Source organism: Xenopus laevis, chromosome 4S, assembly GCF_017654675.1.
Source record: "Xenopus laevis strain J_2021 chromosome 4S, Xenopus_laevis_v10.1, whole genome shotgun sequence".
NCBI lineage: Eukaryota > Metazoa > Chordata > Amphibia > Anura > Pipidae > Xenopus > Xenopus laevis.
In genome coordinates, this window is record NC_054378.1 from 13,812,826 (window position 1) to 13,833,734 (window position 20,909).

At 43.4% G+C, this 20,909-nt stretch overlaps 2 protein-coding genes across 15 annotated transcripts in view; one reads left to right on the forward strand and one right to left on the reverse strand.

Annotated features, from left to right (window-relative positions):
• Window positions 1–20,909, forward strand: part of astl2a.S (astacin-like metallo-endopeptidase 2 gene a S homeolog) — a 265,316-nt gene that overhangs the window by 158,343 nt on the left and 86,064 nt on the right. Inside the window, exon 1 of one of the 14 annotated variants that reach the window (XR_005960808.1) lies at window positions 9,373–9,620. The exons of the other annotated variants lie outside the window; for them this stretch is intronic. The gene's annotated coding sequence lies outside the window, so the exon portion shown is untranslated. Of the gene's footprint in view, window positions 1–9,372; window positions 9,621–20,909 lie in introns of those variants that run through there. 14 annotated transcript variants of the gene reach the window in all.
• LOC121393183 (serine/threonine-protein kinase 4-like) lies at window positions 5,865–19,326 on the reverse strand. Its single transcript, XM_041560947.1, has 4 exons — window positions 18,930–19,326; window positions 7,324–7,378; window positions 7,066–7,138; window positions 5,865–5,949 (listed from the first exon to the last, which is right to left on the reverse strand). The coding sequence occupies exons 1-4, from the start codon at window positions 19,041–19,043 to the stop codon at window positions 5,880–5,882; spliced, it is 312 nt and encodes a 103-aa protein (XP_041416881.1). The 5' UTR covers window positions 19,044–19,326; the 3' UTR covers window positions 5,865–5,879.

Here is a 20,909-nt window from a genome sequence, read left to right on the forward strand (position 1 = left end):
TCATCCCTTGAATGGAGCCAGATGGGCTGGCGGCCATCTTTGAAATGGCCTTAGGGCTGACTTTATCTTGTTAGGCTGCCCTAGGGCCAATCTGTGTGCCAATTAGCCCCAAACTCTGCTTTCACATGGATTTATTAGAAATGAATGATTAATCCCCTGCCAGTGGGTGTAACTAGAGTGCCGCAAAAAAGAGTGCCAGGCACGCTCCGTCCCATCCTTACCGCCTTATTCCCGCCCCAACCCACGGTCCTCACAGGGGGGACTCCGGCCCCATGTCCCACCTGACTCCCCACCATGTCCCGCCTGAATCAGCCACCTCCTGGCCGACTTGCTTTCCCCCTTCTTGTCAGCCCTCTTAAATCAAAAAGGGCATAAGGAAACTCCGCCCAGTAAATGTATTCAATTATTTCAAAATAGGGTTTTTCACCTCCTCTGGACCAGGCCTGTGTTGCCTTTCCCACTATCCCGACCTGCTTGGGGTATAAAAGGTGCACATTGTGCTGAGAAAGGTGGGGTTACTGCAGTAGAACCCCGATTTTACGTTTATTCCCAAGATTTTATGTTGTTTTTCCATGGTCCCTTCATGTTCTAATGCATTTCAATAGGAGTGTTTCCCCGGGTTTTAAGTTGTAAGTTTGTTTTCCAAATGTATCACCCTTCTCCCTTGTCAATCACTCTAATTTTAAGCAAAAACCCTTTTACTTTTAGTGTTTAGACTTTTGAAACGTATGACATGCTGCACATTCTGCAGGAACCTGCAAGAAGGTTTAAGGGACCGGGGCACAAGACTCAGTCCAGAGAGGCAGGAGTAAGGGACCGTGGTACTCCTAATTACGTGTCCATAACACATTTCCCTTATTTTAAGTTTCTTTTTTTTTCTCTCCATGGTCCCTTGAAAAATGTGAAACTGGGGGTTCTACTGTATATGCTCAATCAGTCTCTGGTTCCCCTGCTGTTACGGATCTGGTCATTCGCAGTCTCTAGTGATGTGTGGGCCGGCCTGATACCCGCGGGTCGGGTGAGTTCCGGCCGACCTCGCACGCTGCTTTCCAGGGCAGGTTGAGCTCTACTGGCTCCTCTCCCCGCCCGTGACCTTCCAAATGCGGTTTCCGACTTCCAGGTTGATCCTCTCACCCGTCCCTTTTGTGGCGTCATCTTTGCCGCGGGTCTATAAGAGGGAATTCGGGCTCGGGCGGGGTGGCGTGCGGGAAAAGCCTGACCTGCACATCGCTAGTGGTCACCAAGGATTTCCTTGAATCATTGTCCTTAAGGTGGGCCATACACACCGATATTGTCGTACGAAATTAATTTTTGTACGATATTCAGGGTTGGGGGGCCCCCAGTTGTTTCAATCACTATCCCCTGTAGAGTCATCCCTCTTATATCCACTTGCACCAGGACACAATGAACTGCCTTCTAATAGAACATTTCTAGGTATTTATTCTGCACACGGATGTGGGCAACTCCAGAGGAAGTTGAATATTTTGAGAAGCTGAAGAAAGCCACCGACGACTACAAGAATTTAGTGCAGAAGCCGCTATGGGTGTAAAGCTGCTCAGTTATATACAGATGGAAACCAGGCCCCCGTGTTTATAATTGAGCATAGAATTCATAATAATGTGATTAGTTTTTATTAATAAAAACCAACTATTTGTATGATGTTTTCTATGTGTGTCATTTGAGGAATGTTCCATTATCAGATCCCAACCCTCTGCCACATGTCCTACTGAATATATAGATCTATAAAACTGTGTTTGGATTTGCTGTTTGATTCTTTTTCCTGCTTAGATCTGAAAATACCCGAAATATGCTCCCCGGCTCATTCTTTGAGAGGTGGACTAGTCTGGCAATGGACTTACAAGAGCAGGGAGCTGATCAGTGGCTACTTCAGTCAAGGGTCCATTTCAAACCTGCCCAGATACATATGGTTGAGTTTCAATCAGATATTGAATGGGGTTGGCATATCACCAGCCTAAACCAGTGATATAGCAGCCGAGACTGGGACCAGTGTTACACATTTAACCTGCAATGTATTTGCTCATAAATGTATAATTCCCTGATGTACCACCCCTGTCCTGTCCCTCCCCAATCCCTGCCTCCAGCTCCGCTTCTTTCCCTTCTTCCTATAATCCCCTGCTCCCTTATCGACCATATTTTCTCCCGAACCACCCCCTCATTGTCCCTCCCCTTTCTGTACAGCCAGATTTTTTTCCAAAATGGTGACAACCGTAGATATTGGTCAGGCAGGACCTTCTGAGGCCCATGTATGATAATGTCCCTGGCACAGCACAAGCCCAGTATAATGCCTCTTCTGAGCTGACTGGACTGTGCTGGCACCCAGCCTAAATCAGTGCAATGGACTGTGAAAACCTGTTGGTGGCGCCTACTCCCACGAACAGCGTCTCCTATTTCCCCTGCTCATGTATGTCAGTGGGCATGGGTATTCTACTACTTCATTCTAAAGCATGGGGGCAACACCATCCAGCAGGGAGGCAGCAAGATCAACGTGTGATTCTTTAAAGGCCTGGGCCCAACAGAACTTAGAAGCTTCATATGGCTGTACATTAACGTAACCTTGCTCTGTCTACTGCCCGCCACTCTGTCTTATAAAAGGGCAAGTAAATCAAGTACTAAACATAAACTGCATGGATTAATATCAGGGCAGGGGGCTGCTGTACTGCCTCTCATGCCCAACAGCCGTGTCATTGGTAAAGTTACATCCCTCCACTTCAGGCAGAACAAACCTTCCTGGTGACTCTGGACGGACCCTCCTCTTCCCATTTTCCCAAAGGGAGTGATATGTGCAGTGAACCTCTGAGGAGCAGTTTACTATGGTAAAATATTCACTTTGAATCAAAATATAGAGTAAATTATGTACGTCTTACTTTGGCCCAGGGCTCCTTGAATTTCCAGTGGCCAATAATATCCCGCCTGTTATCAGTAGACCAATCAGGGGATGGACTGATGCCCAATGGAACATCACACAGACCTGCCCTTCCTCAGCCCAAATAATACCAAAGGCAACTTTATCATGGGAGATATGTCTTCTAATGACAGTGGCATGTTTATGGGTCAGCTCTTTCTAGATCCAATGAGTCTGTTTCTCCTTGGCCCAAAGAATACTAATGGAAGTGACATGTATATCCAAGTCCCTGCTAGGCCCAAAATAACATATTAATAAGTCAGCACCTTCTGAACCCAGTCTTGTAATGTACTAATCCCAGTGATATGTTTATATAAACTATATATCATTTGTATGTGATTGATTGACCAAACCTCTGGCATCAATGCAGATCAGTAGGACTAGGTCCAGACATGGCTTATCCCCTTCTTATATTTCTTCATCCTTGGCATCTCCTTTCACCAATTTCTCCCACCCCTGCCTCTTGATTCCACCTTCACTTTTCAGTGACCCTTTTCCCTTGCACTAGAGGTCTCCCTCCTCTGTAATGTTCCCTGGCAATACTATAGAACTATAACAAATGCAAGAACACCAATGAAATGTGTATTAACATATTTATTTATAAAGTGATTGTTTTATTATGCATTTTAGATTAATTCATACTAATTTAGGTTGGGAAGGACTCACATTCATTAGGTTCAAGTTGTAAAAGGGATCTTCCTATTTAGAAGTTGATCCAGAGGAAGGCGAAAAACCCCATCTGATGCCGGAGCCAATTTGCCTCAGAGGGGGAAAAAATTCCTTCCTGACTCCCAAAGGGGCAATCGGATAAGTCCCTGGATCAACTTATACTAAGAGTTTATGTCCGTATCAGTACTAAGAGTTTATGTGAGGGTTTAGAGTAGGAGATGTGACTGGTTGTTGAGTGGAAGGCTGGAAAGGATAGAAAGACAATTTGAAAAAGGAGAAAGGAGAAACCACTGAGGAAATGGTGTTAGGAGATTGCAGGGGGAAGCAAAAGAAAAAAATAGAGAAGAGAGCCTCTGTGTAGGGGCAGGGGGCATCATTATTAGTGTGTGGTGGTGACTAAATGTCTTGTTATTGGTGGAATGGAAGAAAAAATGGAGGTACAGGAAGAAGGGTGAGGATTCAAAGATATTTTAAAGAGGAGAAACGCTTGGATGATCTGTAAATAAAAGAAGATATTGGGTGGAGGTGTGTTAGCACAAGGACAGAACCTATGGGTAGAGGTAAAATATGGGATAAGGGCTGGGTGGTGAGCTAAAGTTAAGTGAAAAGTCCTTGGGTGGAGCAGTGGTAATTGGATACTAATGAAAACTAAGGTCCTAATAGTGGAGCTATGGTGTGAATGCTGCTAGTGGAGCTGTAGAGGTGGAGATGAATGTTGGAGCTATGGTGGCTATGTGTGAAAAGTAGATGCTTAAGGGCAAGATGTTGGAGTTGTAGTAGTCTGCAAAAAAAAGGAAGATGGTTGGAACTATGGAACTACAGTTGAAAAGTGAGGTGGTGATGTGGCCCTTGAAAGTGAGACTGCTGGGGGAGTGATGTAAACTGAAGACACCACTGGTGGCGATGTGGTAGTCAGAAAAGAATATGAATATGGAGCTACAGAAGGATATAAAGTCCCTGCTGGTGGAGTTGCGGGAATCTTGAAGTCCCCACTGGTTAAACTACAGTAGCCTGAATGGAGATGTTGCTGGTGGAGCTGCAGATGCCACTGGATCTGTATGAGAAAAAAGTATGTCAGTCAGTAATAGATCATCATGAATTCTCATTCAGAGGCATGGCATTAATGCACAAGCCTTATTCATTAGAGTTTTTCTCCCAGGCTGTGCTCCTTTTAGAAAAAAAATGGCCACGGACCATGGAAATAGGAAATAATGCCTGAATTTTCTCAATCACATTCTACCCTGTTGTGTTATTGTGCGGTTGCTGGAGTGAGGTTAATGCCCATCAGCACAGAAATCCTTGATTCAGCCCCTACTGCCCTGGGGAGGATTGTGACCAAGAAATGTACTTGTACTTGAGCATCTCTAGCCGAAACCCACCTCTTGTGCACAAGTGAGGATTCGGGTCGTACCAAGTAGACACCCACCAGACAGCAGGGGATCAAATTGCTATTTGTCTACCAGCTGAGAACCATTGTACAGGGATACTGACAGGTCCGGATTTGTGGCGAGGCCACATAGGCCCGAGCCTAGGGCGCCAAAAAATAGGGGCGGCATGCCCCCCAGCCGCATTATGGGGACGTTGCGCTTTTTCACCGGCGCGCTGGGAAGGGGAAGTGTAGATGGGCGCTAGGACTTCGCGGCCGCCTGGTCGGACATCGCGGCTTAGGGGCGGCAGGCAAACAAATCCGCCGCTTGATACTGAATGGAATGGGACCTACCCTGTGGATGTTTCTTTTTCCTCTGCTGTGATTTAGGAATCTCATTCTGGGCTGTTGATGTAATTGGCCACAAGATCACTAACAGGAGAAGCCCTCCAGGCCATTTGCAGAGCTGCTTCTTGTTCTGCCGATGTCCGTGTGCAGAAGTCATAAGCGAGCCGCAGGGTCCAGAGAGCTCTTTCCTTCAGTCGCTGTATAGGGAAAATCATATTTGTCATTCATGAATACTAATTACAGGTTTGTAAATGATTCATAAACAAAAAATAAAGACTGAAGACCAAATGCAAATTGTCTTAGAACGCGCATTGTCACCATTAAACTAAATATAATATTAAGCTATAGAACCCCTTAAAACATGTTTATTTTTCCCAAGTGCCATTATGGTAAAAAACAACTCTTGCAGCTGTTGAGTTACACTGTGTGATGTGCAGTCGTATCAAATATAATGGATTCCCTCACCTTTCTTGGCCGGCCGGTTCTGCAGAGTCCGGAGATGGGTTTTCAATCTCAGCCCTGATGATCTTCTTAGGCGGCAGTTGGGTGACAAATGGGTGCTGCAGGAGTTCTTCAGCACTCCCCTCTCTCCGAAGGATCCTTCTTCAGACACGACTCCAAGAAGGACACGAAATGTTGTGACCTGGAAAAAAGAGATTTTAGCTAGCAAAAAAAATCCCCAGATCATTATTTTCCAGATTCCCGAAGCTTTGACCCCAGTAATCAATAGGCTATACCCCAGAATATACATATATTTTGCAGTATATCTATCTATCTATCTATCTATCCCTCTATCTCTATTTATTTATCTATCTATTTTGATTTGATCTCTTTTAGGGAGAAGTGAGACCCATAGTATAACAGCATTACACATTATAGAAATCTTCTCCCAAAGTTTTGTCCCTACTGACTATGCCTTACCTTGTGCACTTTTTTCATCTCCAATTTGTACCTGTATGTTAGCCTCCCAGTCCCATTCCACTTAGACTGTGAGCTCTACGGGGTAGGGAACCTCCTTCCCACTATGTCTCTTACCACATTTAAGCTCTTTGTCCTATGATTCTGTATATATTTATTATGTGATTTGTCTCCCCCCATGGATACTTTTATATATATTGTACTTTTATGCACTGTACAGCCCATGCAGCTCCTTAACAGCGCTTTACAATAAAGTTATACATACATCCATACAAGTGTTTCCTAAACCCAAGATTCCCCACCACTATCCCAAACTGGTCAACAAGGGTATAACAAAGGATTAAGTGGCAAATCTAATGTCTATAAGGCTATGAGGGACAAGGTAAGGTTCTGTGATTTTCCCACACCCTCTCCTGACTGCCACCATAGTGCACATGGCCTGTAATCTCACAGTAGTGGGGCCCATAGTTATACTGTTATGCCCCTGAGACATAGACACTGATTAGTATACATAAAATAGATCATATCCCACTCTGCATTCATCTATATTTCCCTGGAAAACACACATTCCCTTGCCTGCATCTCATGGGACACATTTAAACTCTGCAGTAGAAAACCCTCTATTTATATTTAGGAGGTATTTAAACAAAATACACATCCCCCTGAGCTGAGACTGAAATCTCCCCATTATCCCAATTTGTACAGACAAGGGGCCATGGTGAGGGCAGACTGTGGAAGTGGATATAGGAGTTGCCAACAAGTGTTAATAAGAAAATGTGGGGAGTTCCATGTCTGCAAGCGCAGGTACAATGTACAGTGACACGAGCTGGGACCGACTCACCAGTTGTTTGATTGAAGCCTCGGTGGTTGGGCTTCTCTAATCAGGTGCTCCACCGGGTATTCATCTGCGTATGCTAAAAGTGAAAAACATATATATCAGGCCCATCCAACATGTCTAGAAGTTAGTTATTTAATCTACAGAAAACATTCTTTTTTTGCTGGAAATTGCAAATCACCCCAAATTCCTCCCATTCTGATATAGAACCTCTGCTGCTCAATGTATAAAATAAAGTAGCCATAATTGTTGTGATTCACTTACGTGGTTTTCCCTCGGCCATTTCGATGGCGGTTATGCCCAGCGACCAGATGTCACACTGCAAAAGACACACAAAGAGCATTAGAAGGAGAGAATTGGGTTAGTGGCTGTTTAATAAAATCTAAAAAAATCTTAAAAAGGCTACACTTATATAATTCTTTTTTAGAAACATATATTATCATGGGTGCAAAAGTACACGCCATTCTCCTTAACTCAATTATGGCCAGAACAGAACAGAATACAACTTCTAAAATAGCCCAATGCACCGCCTAGTAAATGAACACAATATAAAAGTGTAAAAATGCTTTATTATATAAACGTGTATACAGCAATACATCTCCATTACAAACAATAGCAGTTACAGAACACCAGCGTCACATTGCAAATGAGCAAATATATTAAAGCAGACACATTGTGCAAACAGTTAAGAAACCCAACATTTCAGGAAAACTCCTTTCTCTCCATGAGAAAATGACTGCGTCTATGTCCCATTAGGACTGATAAGTAAATGCTCGGTGTTGTTACAAGTATTATAAGTACAACATACTTTGGTGTCGTTACGCCAGGCGCTGGCCCCTTCTGCCTTATGGCCTCGGGTGCCATCCAATGTGCAGTCCCGTCTGCTTCGTGGCACAATCCAGTCTGTGGATCCAGGTCCCAACTGTTTCCAAAGTCGACTGAAATGACAAATACAAATGATTAATGGAAAATAACTTGTTTAACCACAATAAGATAGAAACCTGAATTATGAAAGCCCCTGACTCCATATTCACGTTAGCTCCCCACCATCCATTACTCTTATAACTGTAAGTTTTACTCACTGGTCTTCACTTTGGCCGTCTCTGTGAGCATGATGTTCAGGCTCTTGATGTCTCTATGAACGGCCCGGTTCTTGTGGATGTGGTGCAGCCCCTGGGGAGATTGAGATGTAGGTTATAAGACTTTAACAGACATAAGACTAAACAACAAAGAGATTGTATATATATAATTTATGCAATTAAAGAAGAGGCATTAAGGGGTAAATCTGGCCTTACCTTTAAACCTCCTTGCAGACATAAGCCAATCCAGGTCTCCTTCAGGGATTGGCCATTGGTCCTGCTGATGAGGGTGTGGAGAGAGCCGCCACCACAGTACTCGAGAACAATCTGCAATATATAGAAATTATTTCAGGTCATGTATTCTATCACTTCCAGTGGAGATTGAGAGGAAAGAACACGATACAGTAAATCATTTCTTACTTCCAAGTGCTCCGATGAGCACTCCGAGAGTGGAGCCCTGTAGTAAGCTCCATAGTAAGAGGCGATGTTCTTGTGGCCTCCGAACTGCTGGAGAAACTTCAGCTCCCTCATGACTGACTCTTCATCCTGGAGTGGAATAATAGAAATCCCTTTAGGTCACATAGGCAACTACACAAATAGGATTGATATATAGAGATTGGAATTATAAAGATACAGTACTCGGCTGATGTTGGCGATCTTCACCGCTACCACGCCTCTTCGATGTGTCGTCCCTGTAATACAGACAGAAAGGTTGACTTATATACAAGTAGGAAAGAGAGGGTCTAATGCAGCCCCCAAACCAGAAGCTTGATATGTCTGCCTAAATCATTGTGTGATTGTGTCTAGTGATCACAATCTTGTTCAGTTCCCTACTCTAATTGGTTGGTCTCTTACCTTGTAGACTTCTCCGGTGCCGCCTTCTCCAAGAAGCACATCCTTGGTCAGCCGACCATTCAGGAGGCCTGGAAAAGAAAAAGAAGGATTTTATTGATAACATAATATTCCCCAGGGTACAAAACATGTCTCACTTCCGGCAGTAAGCGGCCCAGTGTTTTACCCTCCTTTCTACTCACCTTATAAATCTCGGAGAGGGATCTGGATTCCGGCCTGTGGCTGAAGGAGAAGAGAAAGATTCAATTACATTCCTATACTTTATTTGTTCTCTATACAGCAAAACCCTAAATTCAGATAAAACAGTAGCAGTTGCCTTACCTTCCTCCAGGGGGCGCAGAAATATCATTGCGCCCCAAGTTTTTAGCTCTTAAAAGAGCTGTTGGGTTAAAAAGATGATATCAGCTGACGTCAAAGGAAGATGGTTTTTCCTAACGCCAAAAATCAGATGGAATATCGCTGAATATCTCTATATAACAATCACTGCTAAATCGCTCGGAAAATCGCTTCGAAAACGCTATAAAACGCTTCGTCGCTTGGAAATTTCACTGTGTGGAGACATAGAAAGAAAGAAGAGATTGTGAGCTCACATGCACCAGCCCTCTCTGCTATACGTATCAGGATTCACAGGTTGCAGCATTTCCCTGTATTGGCACCATCAATTCTTCCCTCTATTATAATATGAAGCCCAGTCCCTACTGAAATACAGACTCTAAACATCATGATATCACAGAAAAAGGACTAGTACAGGCAGCAGGTCTGACAAGGGATGCTGGGATTTGTACTATAGACTACAGGTCTGACAAGGGATGCTGGGATTTGTAGGTCAGTAACAGCTAAAAGACCACAGGTTGCTGGTCTGACAAGGGATGCTGGGATTTGTGGTTCAGTAACAGTTAGAAAACCATAAGCTGCTGGTCTGGCAATGGATGCTGGGATTTGTACTATAGGCTAAAGGTCTGACAAGGGATGCTGGGATTTGTAGTTTATTAAGTACAATAAGACTACAGGCTGCAGGTCTGACAAGGGATGCTGGGATTTGTATTATAGGCTACAGGTCTTACAAGAGATGCTGGGATTAGTACTATAGGCTACAGGTCTGACAAGAGATGCTGGGATTTGTACTATAGGCTACAGGTCTGACAAGTGATGCTGGGATTTGTACCATAGGCTACAGGTCTGACAAGGGATGCTGGGATTTGTAGTTTATTAAGTACAATAAGACTACAGGCTGCAGGTCTGACAAGGGATGCCGGGATTTGTATTATAGGCTACAGGTCTTACAAGAGATGCTGGGATTTGTACTATAGGCTACAGGTCTGACAATGGATGCTGGGATTTGTATTATAGGCTACAGGTCTTACAAGGGATGCTGGGATTTGTAGGTCAGTAACAGTTAGAAGACCACAGGCTGCAGGTTTGACAAGGGATGCTGGGATTTATAGTTCATTAAGAGCAAGAAGACTACAGGCTGTAGGTCTGACAAGGGATGCTGGGATTTGTAGGTCAGTAACAGCCAAAAGACCACAGGTTGCTGGTATGACAAGGGATGCTGGTGATTTGTGGTTCAGTAACAGTTAGAAAACCATAAGCTGCTGGTCTGGCAAGGGATGCTGGGATTTGTACTATAGGCTGGTTTGAAAAGGGATTCTGGAATTTTGTACTATAGGCTAAAGGTCTGACAAGGGATGCTGGGATTTGTAGGTCAGTAACAGTTAGAAGACCACAGGCTGCAGGTTTGACAAGGGATGCTGGGATTTATAGTTCATTAAGAGCTAGAAGACTACAGGCTGTAGGTCTGACAAGGGATGCTGGGATTTGTAGGTCAGTAACCGCTAAAAGACCACAGGTTGCTGGTCTGACAAGGGATGCTGGGATTTGTGGTTCAGTAACAGTTAGAAAACCATAAGCTGCTGGTTTGACAAGGGATTCTGGAATTTGTACTATAGGCTAAAGGTCTGACAAGGGATGCTGGGATTTGTAGTTTATTAAGTACAATAAGACTACAGGCTGCAGGTCTGACAAGGGATGCTGGGATTTGTTCTTCAGGCTACAGGTCTGACAAGGGATGCTGGGATTTGTAGGTCAGTAACAGTTAGAAGACCACAGGCTGCAGGTCTGACAAGGGATGCTTGGATTTGTTCTTTAGGCTACAGGTCTGACAAGGGATGCTGGGATTTGTAGGTCAGTAACAGTTAGAAGACCACAGGCTGCAGGTCTGACAAGGGATGCTGGGATTTGTAGGTCAGTAACAGTAAGAAGACTACAGGTCTGACAAGGGATGCTGGGATTTGTAGGTCAGTAAAAGTAAGAAGACTACAGGTCTGACAAGGGATGCTGGGATTTGTAGGTCAGTAAAAGTAAGAATACTACAGGTCTGACAAGGGATGCTGGGATTTGTAGGTCAGTAAAAGTAAGAAGACTACGGGTCTGACAAGGGATGCTGGGATTTGTAGGTCAGTAACAGTAAGAAGACTACAGGTCTGACAAGGGATGCTGGGATTTGTAGGTCAGTAAAAGTAAGAAGACTACGGGTCTGACAAGGGATGCTGGGATTTGTAGGTCAGTAACAGTAAGAAGACTACAGGTCTGACAAGGGATGCTGGGATTTGTAGGTCAGTAAAAGTAAGAAGACTACAGGTCTGACAAGAGATGCTGGGATTTGTTGGTCAGTAACAAGACTACAGGTCTGACAAGGGATACTGGGATTTGTAGGTCAGTAACAGTAAGAAGACTACAGGTCTGTCAAGGGATGCTGGGATTTGTAGGTCAGTAACAGTTAGAAGACCACAGGCTCTAGGTCTGACAAGGGATGCTGGGATTTGTACTATAGGCTACAGGTCTGACAAGGGATGCTGGGAGTTTTACTACAGGCTACAGGTCTGTCAAAGGATGCTGGGATTTGTAGTTTAGTAACAGTTAGAAGACCACAAGCTGCTGGTCTGGAAAGTGATGCTGGGATTTATAGTTAATTAAGCGCTCGAAGACTACAGGGTGCAGGTCTGACAAGAGATGCTGGGATTTGTACTATAGACTACAGATCTTACAAGGGATGCTGGGATTTGTACTATAGGCTACAGGTCTGACAAGGGATGCTTGGATTTTTACTATAGGCTACAGGTCTGACAAGGGATGCTGGGATTTGTTCTATAGGCTACAGGTCTGACAATGGATGCTGGGATTTGTACTATAGGCTACAGGTCTGACAAGGGATGTTGGGATTTGTAGGTCAGTAACAGTAAGAAGACTACAGGTCTGACAAGGCATGCTGGGATTTGTAGGTCAGTAACAGTAAGAAGACTACAGGTCTGACAAGGCATGCTGGGATTTGTAGGTCAGTAACAGTAAGAAGACTACAGGTCTGACAAGGGATGCTGGGATTTGTAGGTCAGTAACAGTAAGAATATTACAGGTCTGACAAGGGATGCTGGGATTTGTAGGTCAGTAACAGTAAGAAGACTACAGGTCTGACAAGGGATGCTGGGATTTGTAAGTCAGTAACAGTAAGAAGACTACAGGTCTGACAAGGGATGCTGGGATTTGTACTATAGGCTACAGGTCTGACAGGATGCTGGGATTTGTACTATAGGCTACAGGTCTGACAAGGGATGCTGGGATTTTTACTATAAGCTACAGGTCTGACAAGGGATGCTGGGATTTGTACTATAGGCTACAGGTCTGACAAGGGATGCTGGGATTTGTACTAGAGGCTACAGGTCTGACAAGGGATGCTGGGACTTGTAAGTCAGTAAGAAGACTACAGGTCTGACAAGGGATGCTCGGTTTTGTAGGTCAGTAACAATAAGAAGACTACAGGTCTGACAAGGGATGCTGGGATTTGTAGGTCAGTAACAGTAAGAAGACTACAGGTCTGACAAGGGATGCTGGGATTTGTACTATAGGCTACAGGTCTGACAGGATGCTGGGATTTGTACTATAGGCTACAGGTCTGACAAGGGATGCTGGGATTTTTACTATAAGCTACAGGTCTGACAAGGGATGCTGGGATTTGTACTATAGGCTACAGGTCTGACAAGGGATGCTGGGATTTGTACTAGAGGCTACAGGTCTGACAAGGGATGCTGGGACTTGTAAGTCAGTAAGAAGACTACCAGGTCTGACAAGGGATGCTGGGATTTGTACTATAGGCTACAGGTCTGACAATGGATGCTGGGATTTGTAGGTCAGTAACAGTTAGAAGACTAGAGGCTACAGGTCTTACAAGGGATGCTGGGATTTTTACTATAGACTACAGATCTTACAAGGGATGCTGGGATTTGTACTATAGGCTACAGGTCTGACAAGGGATGCTGGGATTTTTACTATAGGCTACAGGTCTGACAAGGGATGCTGGGATTTGTACTATAGGCTACAGGTCTGACAATGGATGCTGGGATTTGTACTATAGGCTACAGGTCTGACAAGGGATGCTGGGATTTTTACTATAGGCTAAAGGTCTGACAAGGCATGCTGGGATTTGTAGGTCAGTAACAGTAAGAAGACTACAGGTCTGACAAGGGATGCTGGGATTTGTAGGTCAGTAACAGTAAGAAGACTACAGGTCTGACAAGGGATGCTGGGATTTGTAGGTCAGTAACAGTAAGAAGACTACAGGTCTGACAAGGCATGCTGGGATTTGTAGGTCAGTAACAGTAAGAAGACTACAGGTCTGACAAGGCATGCTGGGATTTGTAGGTCAGTAACAGTAAGAAGACTACAGGTCTGACAAGGGATGCTGGGATTTGTAGGTCAGTAACTGTAAGAATATTACAGGTCTGACAAGGGATGCTGGGATTTGTAGGTCAGTAACAGTAGAAGACTACAGGTCTGACAAGGGATGCTGGGATTTGTAGGTCAGTAACAGTAAGAAGACTACAGGTCTGACAAGGGATGCTGGGATTTGTAGGTCAGGAACAGTAAGAAGACTACAGGTCTGGGATGCTGGGATTTGTAGGTCAGTAACAGTAAGAAGACTACAGGTCTGACAAGGGATGCTGGGATTTGTAGTCAGGTAAGAAGACTACAGGTCTGACAAGGGATGCTTGGATTCTTTACTTATAGGCTACAGGTCTGACAAGGGATGCTCGGGAATTTAGTGATAGGCTACAGGTCTGACGATGCTGGGATTTGTACTATAGACTACAGATCTTACAAGGGATGCTGGGATTTGTACTATAGGCTACAGGTCTGACAAGGGATGCTGGGATTTGTACTATAGGCTACAGGTCTGACAATGGATGCTGGGATTTGTAGGTCAGTAACAGTAAGAAGACTACAGGTCTGACAAGGGATGCTGGGATTTGTAGGTCAGTAACAGTAAGAAGACTACAGGTCTGACAAGGCATGCTGGGATTTGTAGGTCAGTAACAGTAAGAAGACTACAGGTCTGACAAGGCATGCTGGTATTTGTAGGTCAGTAACAGTAAGAAGACTACAGGTCTGACAAGGGATACTGGGATTTGTAGGTCAGTAACAGTAAGAAGACTACAGGTCTGACAAGGGATGCTGGGATTTGTAGGTCAGTAACTGTAAGAATATTACAGGTCTGACAAGGGATGCTGGGATTTGTAGGTCAGTAACAGTGAGAAGACTACAGGTCTGACAAGGGATGCTGGGATTTGTAGGTCAGTAACAGTAAGAAGACTACAGGTCTGACAAGGCATGCTGGGATTTGTAGGTCAGTAACAGTAAGAAGACTACAGGTCTGACAAGGGATACTGGGATTTGTAGGTCAGTAACAGTAAGAAGACTACAGGTCTGACAAGGGATGCTGGGATTTGTAGGTCAGTAACTGTAAGAATATTACAGGTCTGACAAGGGATGCTGGGATTTGTAGGTCCAGTAACAGTGAGAAGACTACAGGTCTGACAAGGGATGCTGGATTTGTAGGTCAGTAACAGTAAGAAGACTACAGGTCTGACAAGGGATGCTGGGATTTGTAGGTCAGTAACAGTAAGAAGACTACAGGTCTGACAAGGGATGCTGGGATTTGTAGGTCAGGAACAGTAAGAAGACTACAGGTCTGATAACGGATGCTGGGATTTGTAGGTCAGTAACAGTAAGAAGACTACAGGTCTGACAAGGGATGCTGGGATTTGTACTACAGACTACAGATCTTACAAGGGATGCTGGGATTTGTACTATAGGCTACAGGTCTGACAAGGGATGCTGGGATTTGTACTATAGGCTAAAGGTCTGACAAGGCATGCTGGGATTTGTAGGTTAGTAACAGTAAGAAGACTACAGGTCTGACAAGGGATGCTGGGATTTGTACTATAGGCTACAGGTCTGACAAGGGATGCTGGGATTTGTACTACAGGCTACAGGTCTTACAAGGGATGCTTGGATTTTTACTATAGGCTACAGGTCTGACAAGGGATGCTGGGATTTTTACTATAGGCTACAGGTCTGACAAGGGATACTGGGATTTGTAGGTCAGTAACAGTAAGAAGACTATAGGTCTGAGAAGGGATGCTGGGAATTGTACGATAGGCTTCAGGTCTGACAAGGGATGCTGGGATTTGTAGGTCAGTAACAGGTAGAAGACTACAGGTCTGACAAGGGATGCTGGGATTTGTAGGTCAGGAACAGTAAGAAGACTACAGGTCTGACAAGGGATGCTGGGATTTGTAGGTCAGTAACAGTAAGAAGACTACAGGTCTGACAAGGGATACTGGGATTTGTAGGTCAGTAACAGTAAGAAGACTACAGGTGTGACAAGGGATGCTGGGATTTGTAGTTCATTAAGAGTTAGAAGACTACAGGCTGCAGGTGTGACAAGGGATGCTGGGACATTCAGGACATGAGTAACAGTGACTGGGATTTGCAGCTCCAAAACTTTTTCCTTAAAGCTTTTTAAGAAGTCAGTTTTATATACAAAGTAAGATGCAACGAGAAATATGGAAATTAATAGAATTGGAGGAGAAACAGCAAGTGGCCAACTGTCAACTGTCACTCCAAACACTGGGTGACCCCTGTTATATGGGAACATGGGAGATTTCAGACTTTTCCCCTAAATAATTGCTTAACTATTACTGAAAAGCTTTTTCAGAAGTAAATGTTATGTACAAAGTGAGATACAGAGAGAAATATAAATATTATTAGAATTAGAGGAGAAACCTGAACAGCAAGTGGCCAACTGTCAACTGTCACTCCAAACACTGGGTGACCCCTGTTATATGGGAACATGGGGGATTTCAGACTTTTCCCCTTAATCATTTCTTAACTTTCCCTTAAAGCTTTTTTAAGAAGGAAATGTTATATGCAAAGTGAGATACAGAGAGAAATATGAAGATTAATGGCATTAGAGGAGAAACCTGAACAGCAAGTGGCCGTCACTCCAGATGTTGCCATAGTGACCCCTGTTATATATTAACATAGGAGATTTCTGACATTTTTATTATTATTAACATGTATTTATATAGCGCCAACATATTGCGTAGCACTGTATTATTTCTTAACTTGCACTTATTTTAAATATAAAGCAATTGGAATCCCAAATGTTATTTTATTCTTTCTGTATTTAGACAGGTGTGTAGTCTCCCTGCATCCCTGTTCCTTCCCCCAACCCCAACTCTCCTATAATCTATTAAAATGACAAAACCAAGGCTAATATCCCAGGCGCCACCTAGTGACTGAATTTAGTAGTGATTTTCTTCATTTATATCATTATAATTCATTTATTCCCATAAATTGTCCCCCCAGTGTGTGCTGTGCATCCACTCACCTCTGATCCCAGGAATGAAAGTGAGAAATCCGTTATTTAACTGTCAGTTAGTCGTGCGGCCAAATGCCAGGATGTACTTCTGTGTATTTATCCTGAGTTGTCTGTAGTCTGCCTGTTTCCCCATTCCTCCCATAATGATATTTTCTATTAGAATATACACAAAAGCCAGGCTAATATCCCAGGCACTAGCCAGTGTCACACTCAAATAGTCATTTCCTTCATTTCTGCCATTATTTCCCTTAATGCCCCCGTGTATCAATGCTCCACTCTGACAAGATCTGACAAGGGATGCTGGGATCTCTAGGTCAGTAACAGTTAGAAAACCACAAGCTGCTGGTCTGACAAGGGATGCTGGGATTTGTAGTTCATTAAGAGCTAGAAGACTACAGGCTGCAGGTCTGACAAGGGATGCTGGGAGTTTTACTACAGGCTACAGGTCTGACAAGGGATGCTGGGATTTGTACTATAGGCTGCAGGTCTGACAGGGATGCTGGGAGTTGCCTCTATAAGCTACAGTCTGACAACGGATGCTGGGGATTTGGCTGCAGGTCTGACAAGGGATGCTGGGAGTTGTTCTATAGGCTACAGGTGTGACAAGGGATGCTGGGATTTGTACTATAGGCTACAGGTCTGACAAGGGATGCTGGGATTTGTACTATAGGCTGCAGGTCTGACAAGGGATGCTGGGAGTTGCTCTATAGGCTGCAGGTCTGAAAAGGGATGCTGGGAGTTGTTCTATAGGCTACAGGTCTGACAAGGGATGCTGGGATTTGTACTACAGGCTGCAGGTCTGACAAGGGATGCTGGGATTTGTACTATAGGCTGCAGGTCTGACAAGGGATGCTGGGATTTGTACTATAGTCTGCAGGTCTGACAAGGGATGCTGGGATTTGTACTATAGGCTACAGGTGTGAAAAAATGATGCTGGGATTTGTACTACAGGCTACAGGTCTGACAAGGGATGCTGGGATTTGTAGTTCATTAAGAGCTAGAAGACTACAGGCTGCAGGTGTGACAAGGGATGCTGGGACATTCAGGACATGAGTAACAGTGACTGGGATTTGCAGCTCCAAAACTTTTTCCTTTAAAGCTTTTTAAGAAGTCAGTTTTATATACAAAGTAAGATGCAACGAGAAATATGGAAATTAATTGTATTGGAGGAGAAATACCAAGTGGCCAACTGTCAACTGTCACTCCAAACACTGGGTGACCCCTGTTATATGGGAACATGGGGGATTTCAGACTTTTCCCCTTAATCATTTCTTAACTTTCCCTTAAAGCTTTTTTAAGAAGTAAATGTTATATACAAAGTGAGATACAGAGAGAAATATGAACATTAATAGCATTAGAGGAGAAATCTGAACAGCAAGTGGCCGTCACTCCAGATGTTGCCATAGTGACTCCTGTTATATATTAACATAGGAGATTTCTGAATTGTTATTATTTCTTAATTTGCATTTCTGACTTTTTATTATTTCTTAACTTACACTTATTTTAAATATAAAGCAATTGGAATCCCAAACGTTATTTTATTCTTTCTGTATTTAGCCTGACAGGTGTGTAGTCTCCCTGCATCCCTGTTCCTTCCCCCAACCCCAACTCTCCTATAATCTATAAAAATGACAAAACCAAGGCTAATATCCCAGGCGCCATCTAGTGACTCAATTTAGTAGTGATTTTCTTCATTTATATCATTATAATTCATTTATTCCCATAAATTGTCCCCCCAGTGTGTGCTGTGCATCCACTCACCTCTGATCCCAGAAATGAAAGTGAGAAATCCGTTATTTAACTGTCAGTTAGTCGTGCGGCCAAATGCCAGGATGTACTTCTGTGTATTTATCCTGAGTTGTCTGTAGTCTGCCTGTTTCCCCATTCCTCCCATAATGATATTTTCTATTAGAATATACACAAAAGCCAGGCTAATATCCCAGGCACTAGCCAGTGTCACACTCAAATAGTCATTTCCTTCATTTCTGCCATTATTTCCCTTAATGCCCCCGTGTATCAATGCTCCACTCACCTCTGATCCCAGAAAATAAAAAAGTGAGTTTACAGCCAATCACGTTATATGTTTATATCCTGATAGTGATTGGCTGCAAGTTCAGCACATGTTTACATGCTGCTTAGATAAGTGGGACCCCAGTAAGGAGATGTGGGGGTTCAGCCCTATGGAAACCTCCCATGAGCCTCTATGGATAGAAGATAATTACCTGCCCTGGGATGTTGCACCAGTTGCTGAGGGAGTCCCATTCTACCATCTTTAATGCTGGCATCAATATTCTCTCCCAGTGTGCGTTTGACAGTGACGGACCCACAGTAGCCATTATGCTGCTCTGTCATACATCTCCCTTTCTGATTGAAGGTCTCCAGCGATGTCCCACCTCTACCAAAGGTTCCCATCCTTCTTGTACTTCTGTCCTACCGAGAGGTAAAGTCCTCACACCATTGGAGAGCACGTCTGAGTCACTGGGAAATTGGGGTTACAGTAAAAAAGGGACATTTATATAAATGATCATCTTTGATTCCTATCATACCGACCAACTGCAGGAAGCTTATTCTTTCTATCAGTCCCAAGTTCACCACAAATAACCCGTTTTTATTAAGAAGAAAATGTGGTGGTCATTTTTCCCATATTGTGTATTATTTTCATTGGCTTATTATCTTTTTTATACCTGGTTGCTAGGCTCAGTCCCCCTGGCAGCCTGAAAGCAGCTGTATTATAAAGCTTGATGTGACGGCTTATTCTTATATTAAAAATGTTTTACAGATTCGATTACTCTGTGTGAAAAACTGGTCATTTTGATGGGTGCCCTGAGCTTTAAAATGGCCATAACATGGAAATATAAAAATACATAGATCTTTCTATGTACAGGCAGCTTGAAGGGGTTATTGACCTTTGAGTTCATAATAAGGGGCAGAATTATCAAGGGTCGAAGTAAAAATTAGAATTTCAAGCTATTTTTGACTATTTCAAATTTGATTAGTGATGGGTGAAATTCTCTCATTTCGCTTCGAGAATTTCCCGCAAAACCCAGCAAAAGTCCATCACTAAATTTGACTATTCAAATATCGAAATTTATCATGTACTGTCTCTTTAAAACTTTGACTATTCGCCATCTAAATCCTGGCAAATTGCTGTTTTAGCCTATGGGGGACCTCCTTGAACCTACTTGGAGTCATTTGGTGGAAGTAGATCGAATACGCTCTTACTTTGATTCAAACGATTCAAATACAGCCTATTCACCCGCAGAAAAAAAACTCTTTTTAAACAAATTTTGACAAATTTCTTTGAATTTCAAGTTATGGGAGTTCAAAAAAAACTCCCATTACTTCGAAATTCGACCCTTGATAAATCTGCCCCTTAATGTTTACATGAATATCTAGTAGACTTAAGGTATGAAGAGCCAAATTATAGAAACATCCGTTATCTGGAAAACCCCAGGTCCCGAGCATTCTGGATAAAGGATCCTATACTGTACTTCCCAGTCTGCTTTATAAAGCCAGTCCCCCAACCCTTTGCAATCCCAAGAGCATCATAGTTACATAGTAGTTACATAGTTAAATTGGGTTGAAAAAAGACAAAGTCCATCAAGTTCAACCCCTCCAAATGAAAACCCAGCATCCATACACACACCCCTCCCTACTTTTAATTAAAATTCTATATACCCATACCTATACTAACTATAGAGCTTAGTATCACAATAGCCTTTGATACTATGTCTGTCCAAAAAATCATCCAAGCCATTCTTAAAGGCATTAACTGAATCAGCATCACAACATCACCCGGCAGTGCATTCCACAACCTCACTGTCCTGACTGTGAAGAACCCCCTACGTTGCTTCAAATGAAAGTTCTTTTCTTCTAGTCTAAAGGGGAGGCCTCTGGTACGGTGATCCACTTTATGGGTAAAAAGGTCCCCTGCTATTTGTCTATAATGTCCTCTAATGTACTTGTAAAGTGTAATCATGTCCCCTCGCAAGCGCCTTTTTTCCAGAGAAAACAACCCCAACCTTGACAGTCTACCCTCATAATTTAAGTCTTCCGTCCCTCTAACCAATTTAGATGCACTTAGTCTCTGCACTCTCTCCAGCTCATTTATATCCCTCTTAAGGACTGGAGTCCAAAACTGCACTGCATACTCCAGATGAGGCCTCACCAGCGACCTATAAAGAGGCAGAATTATGTTTTCA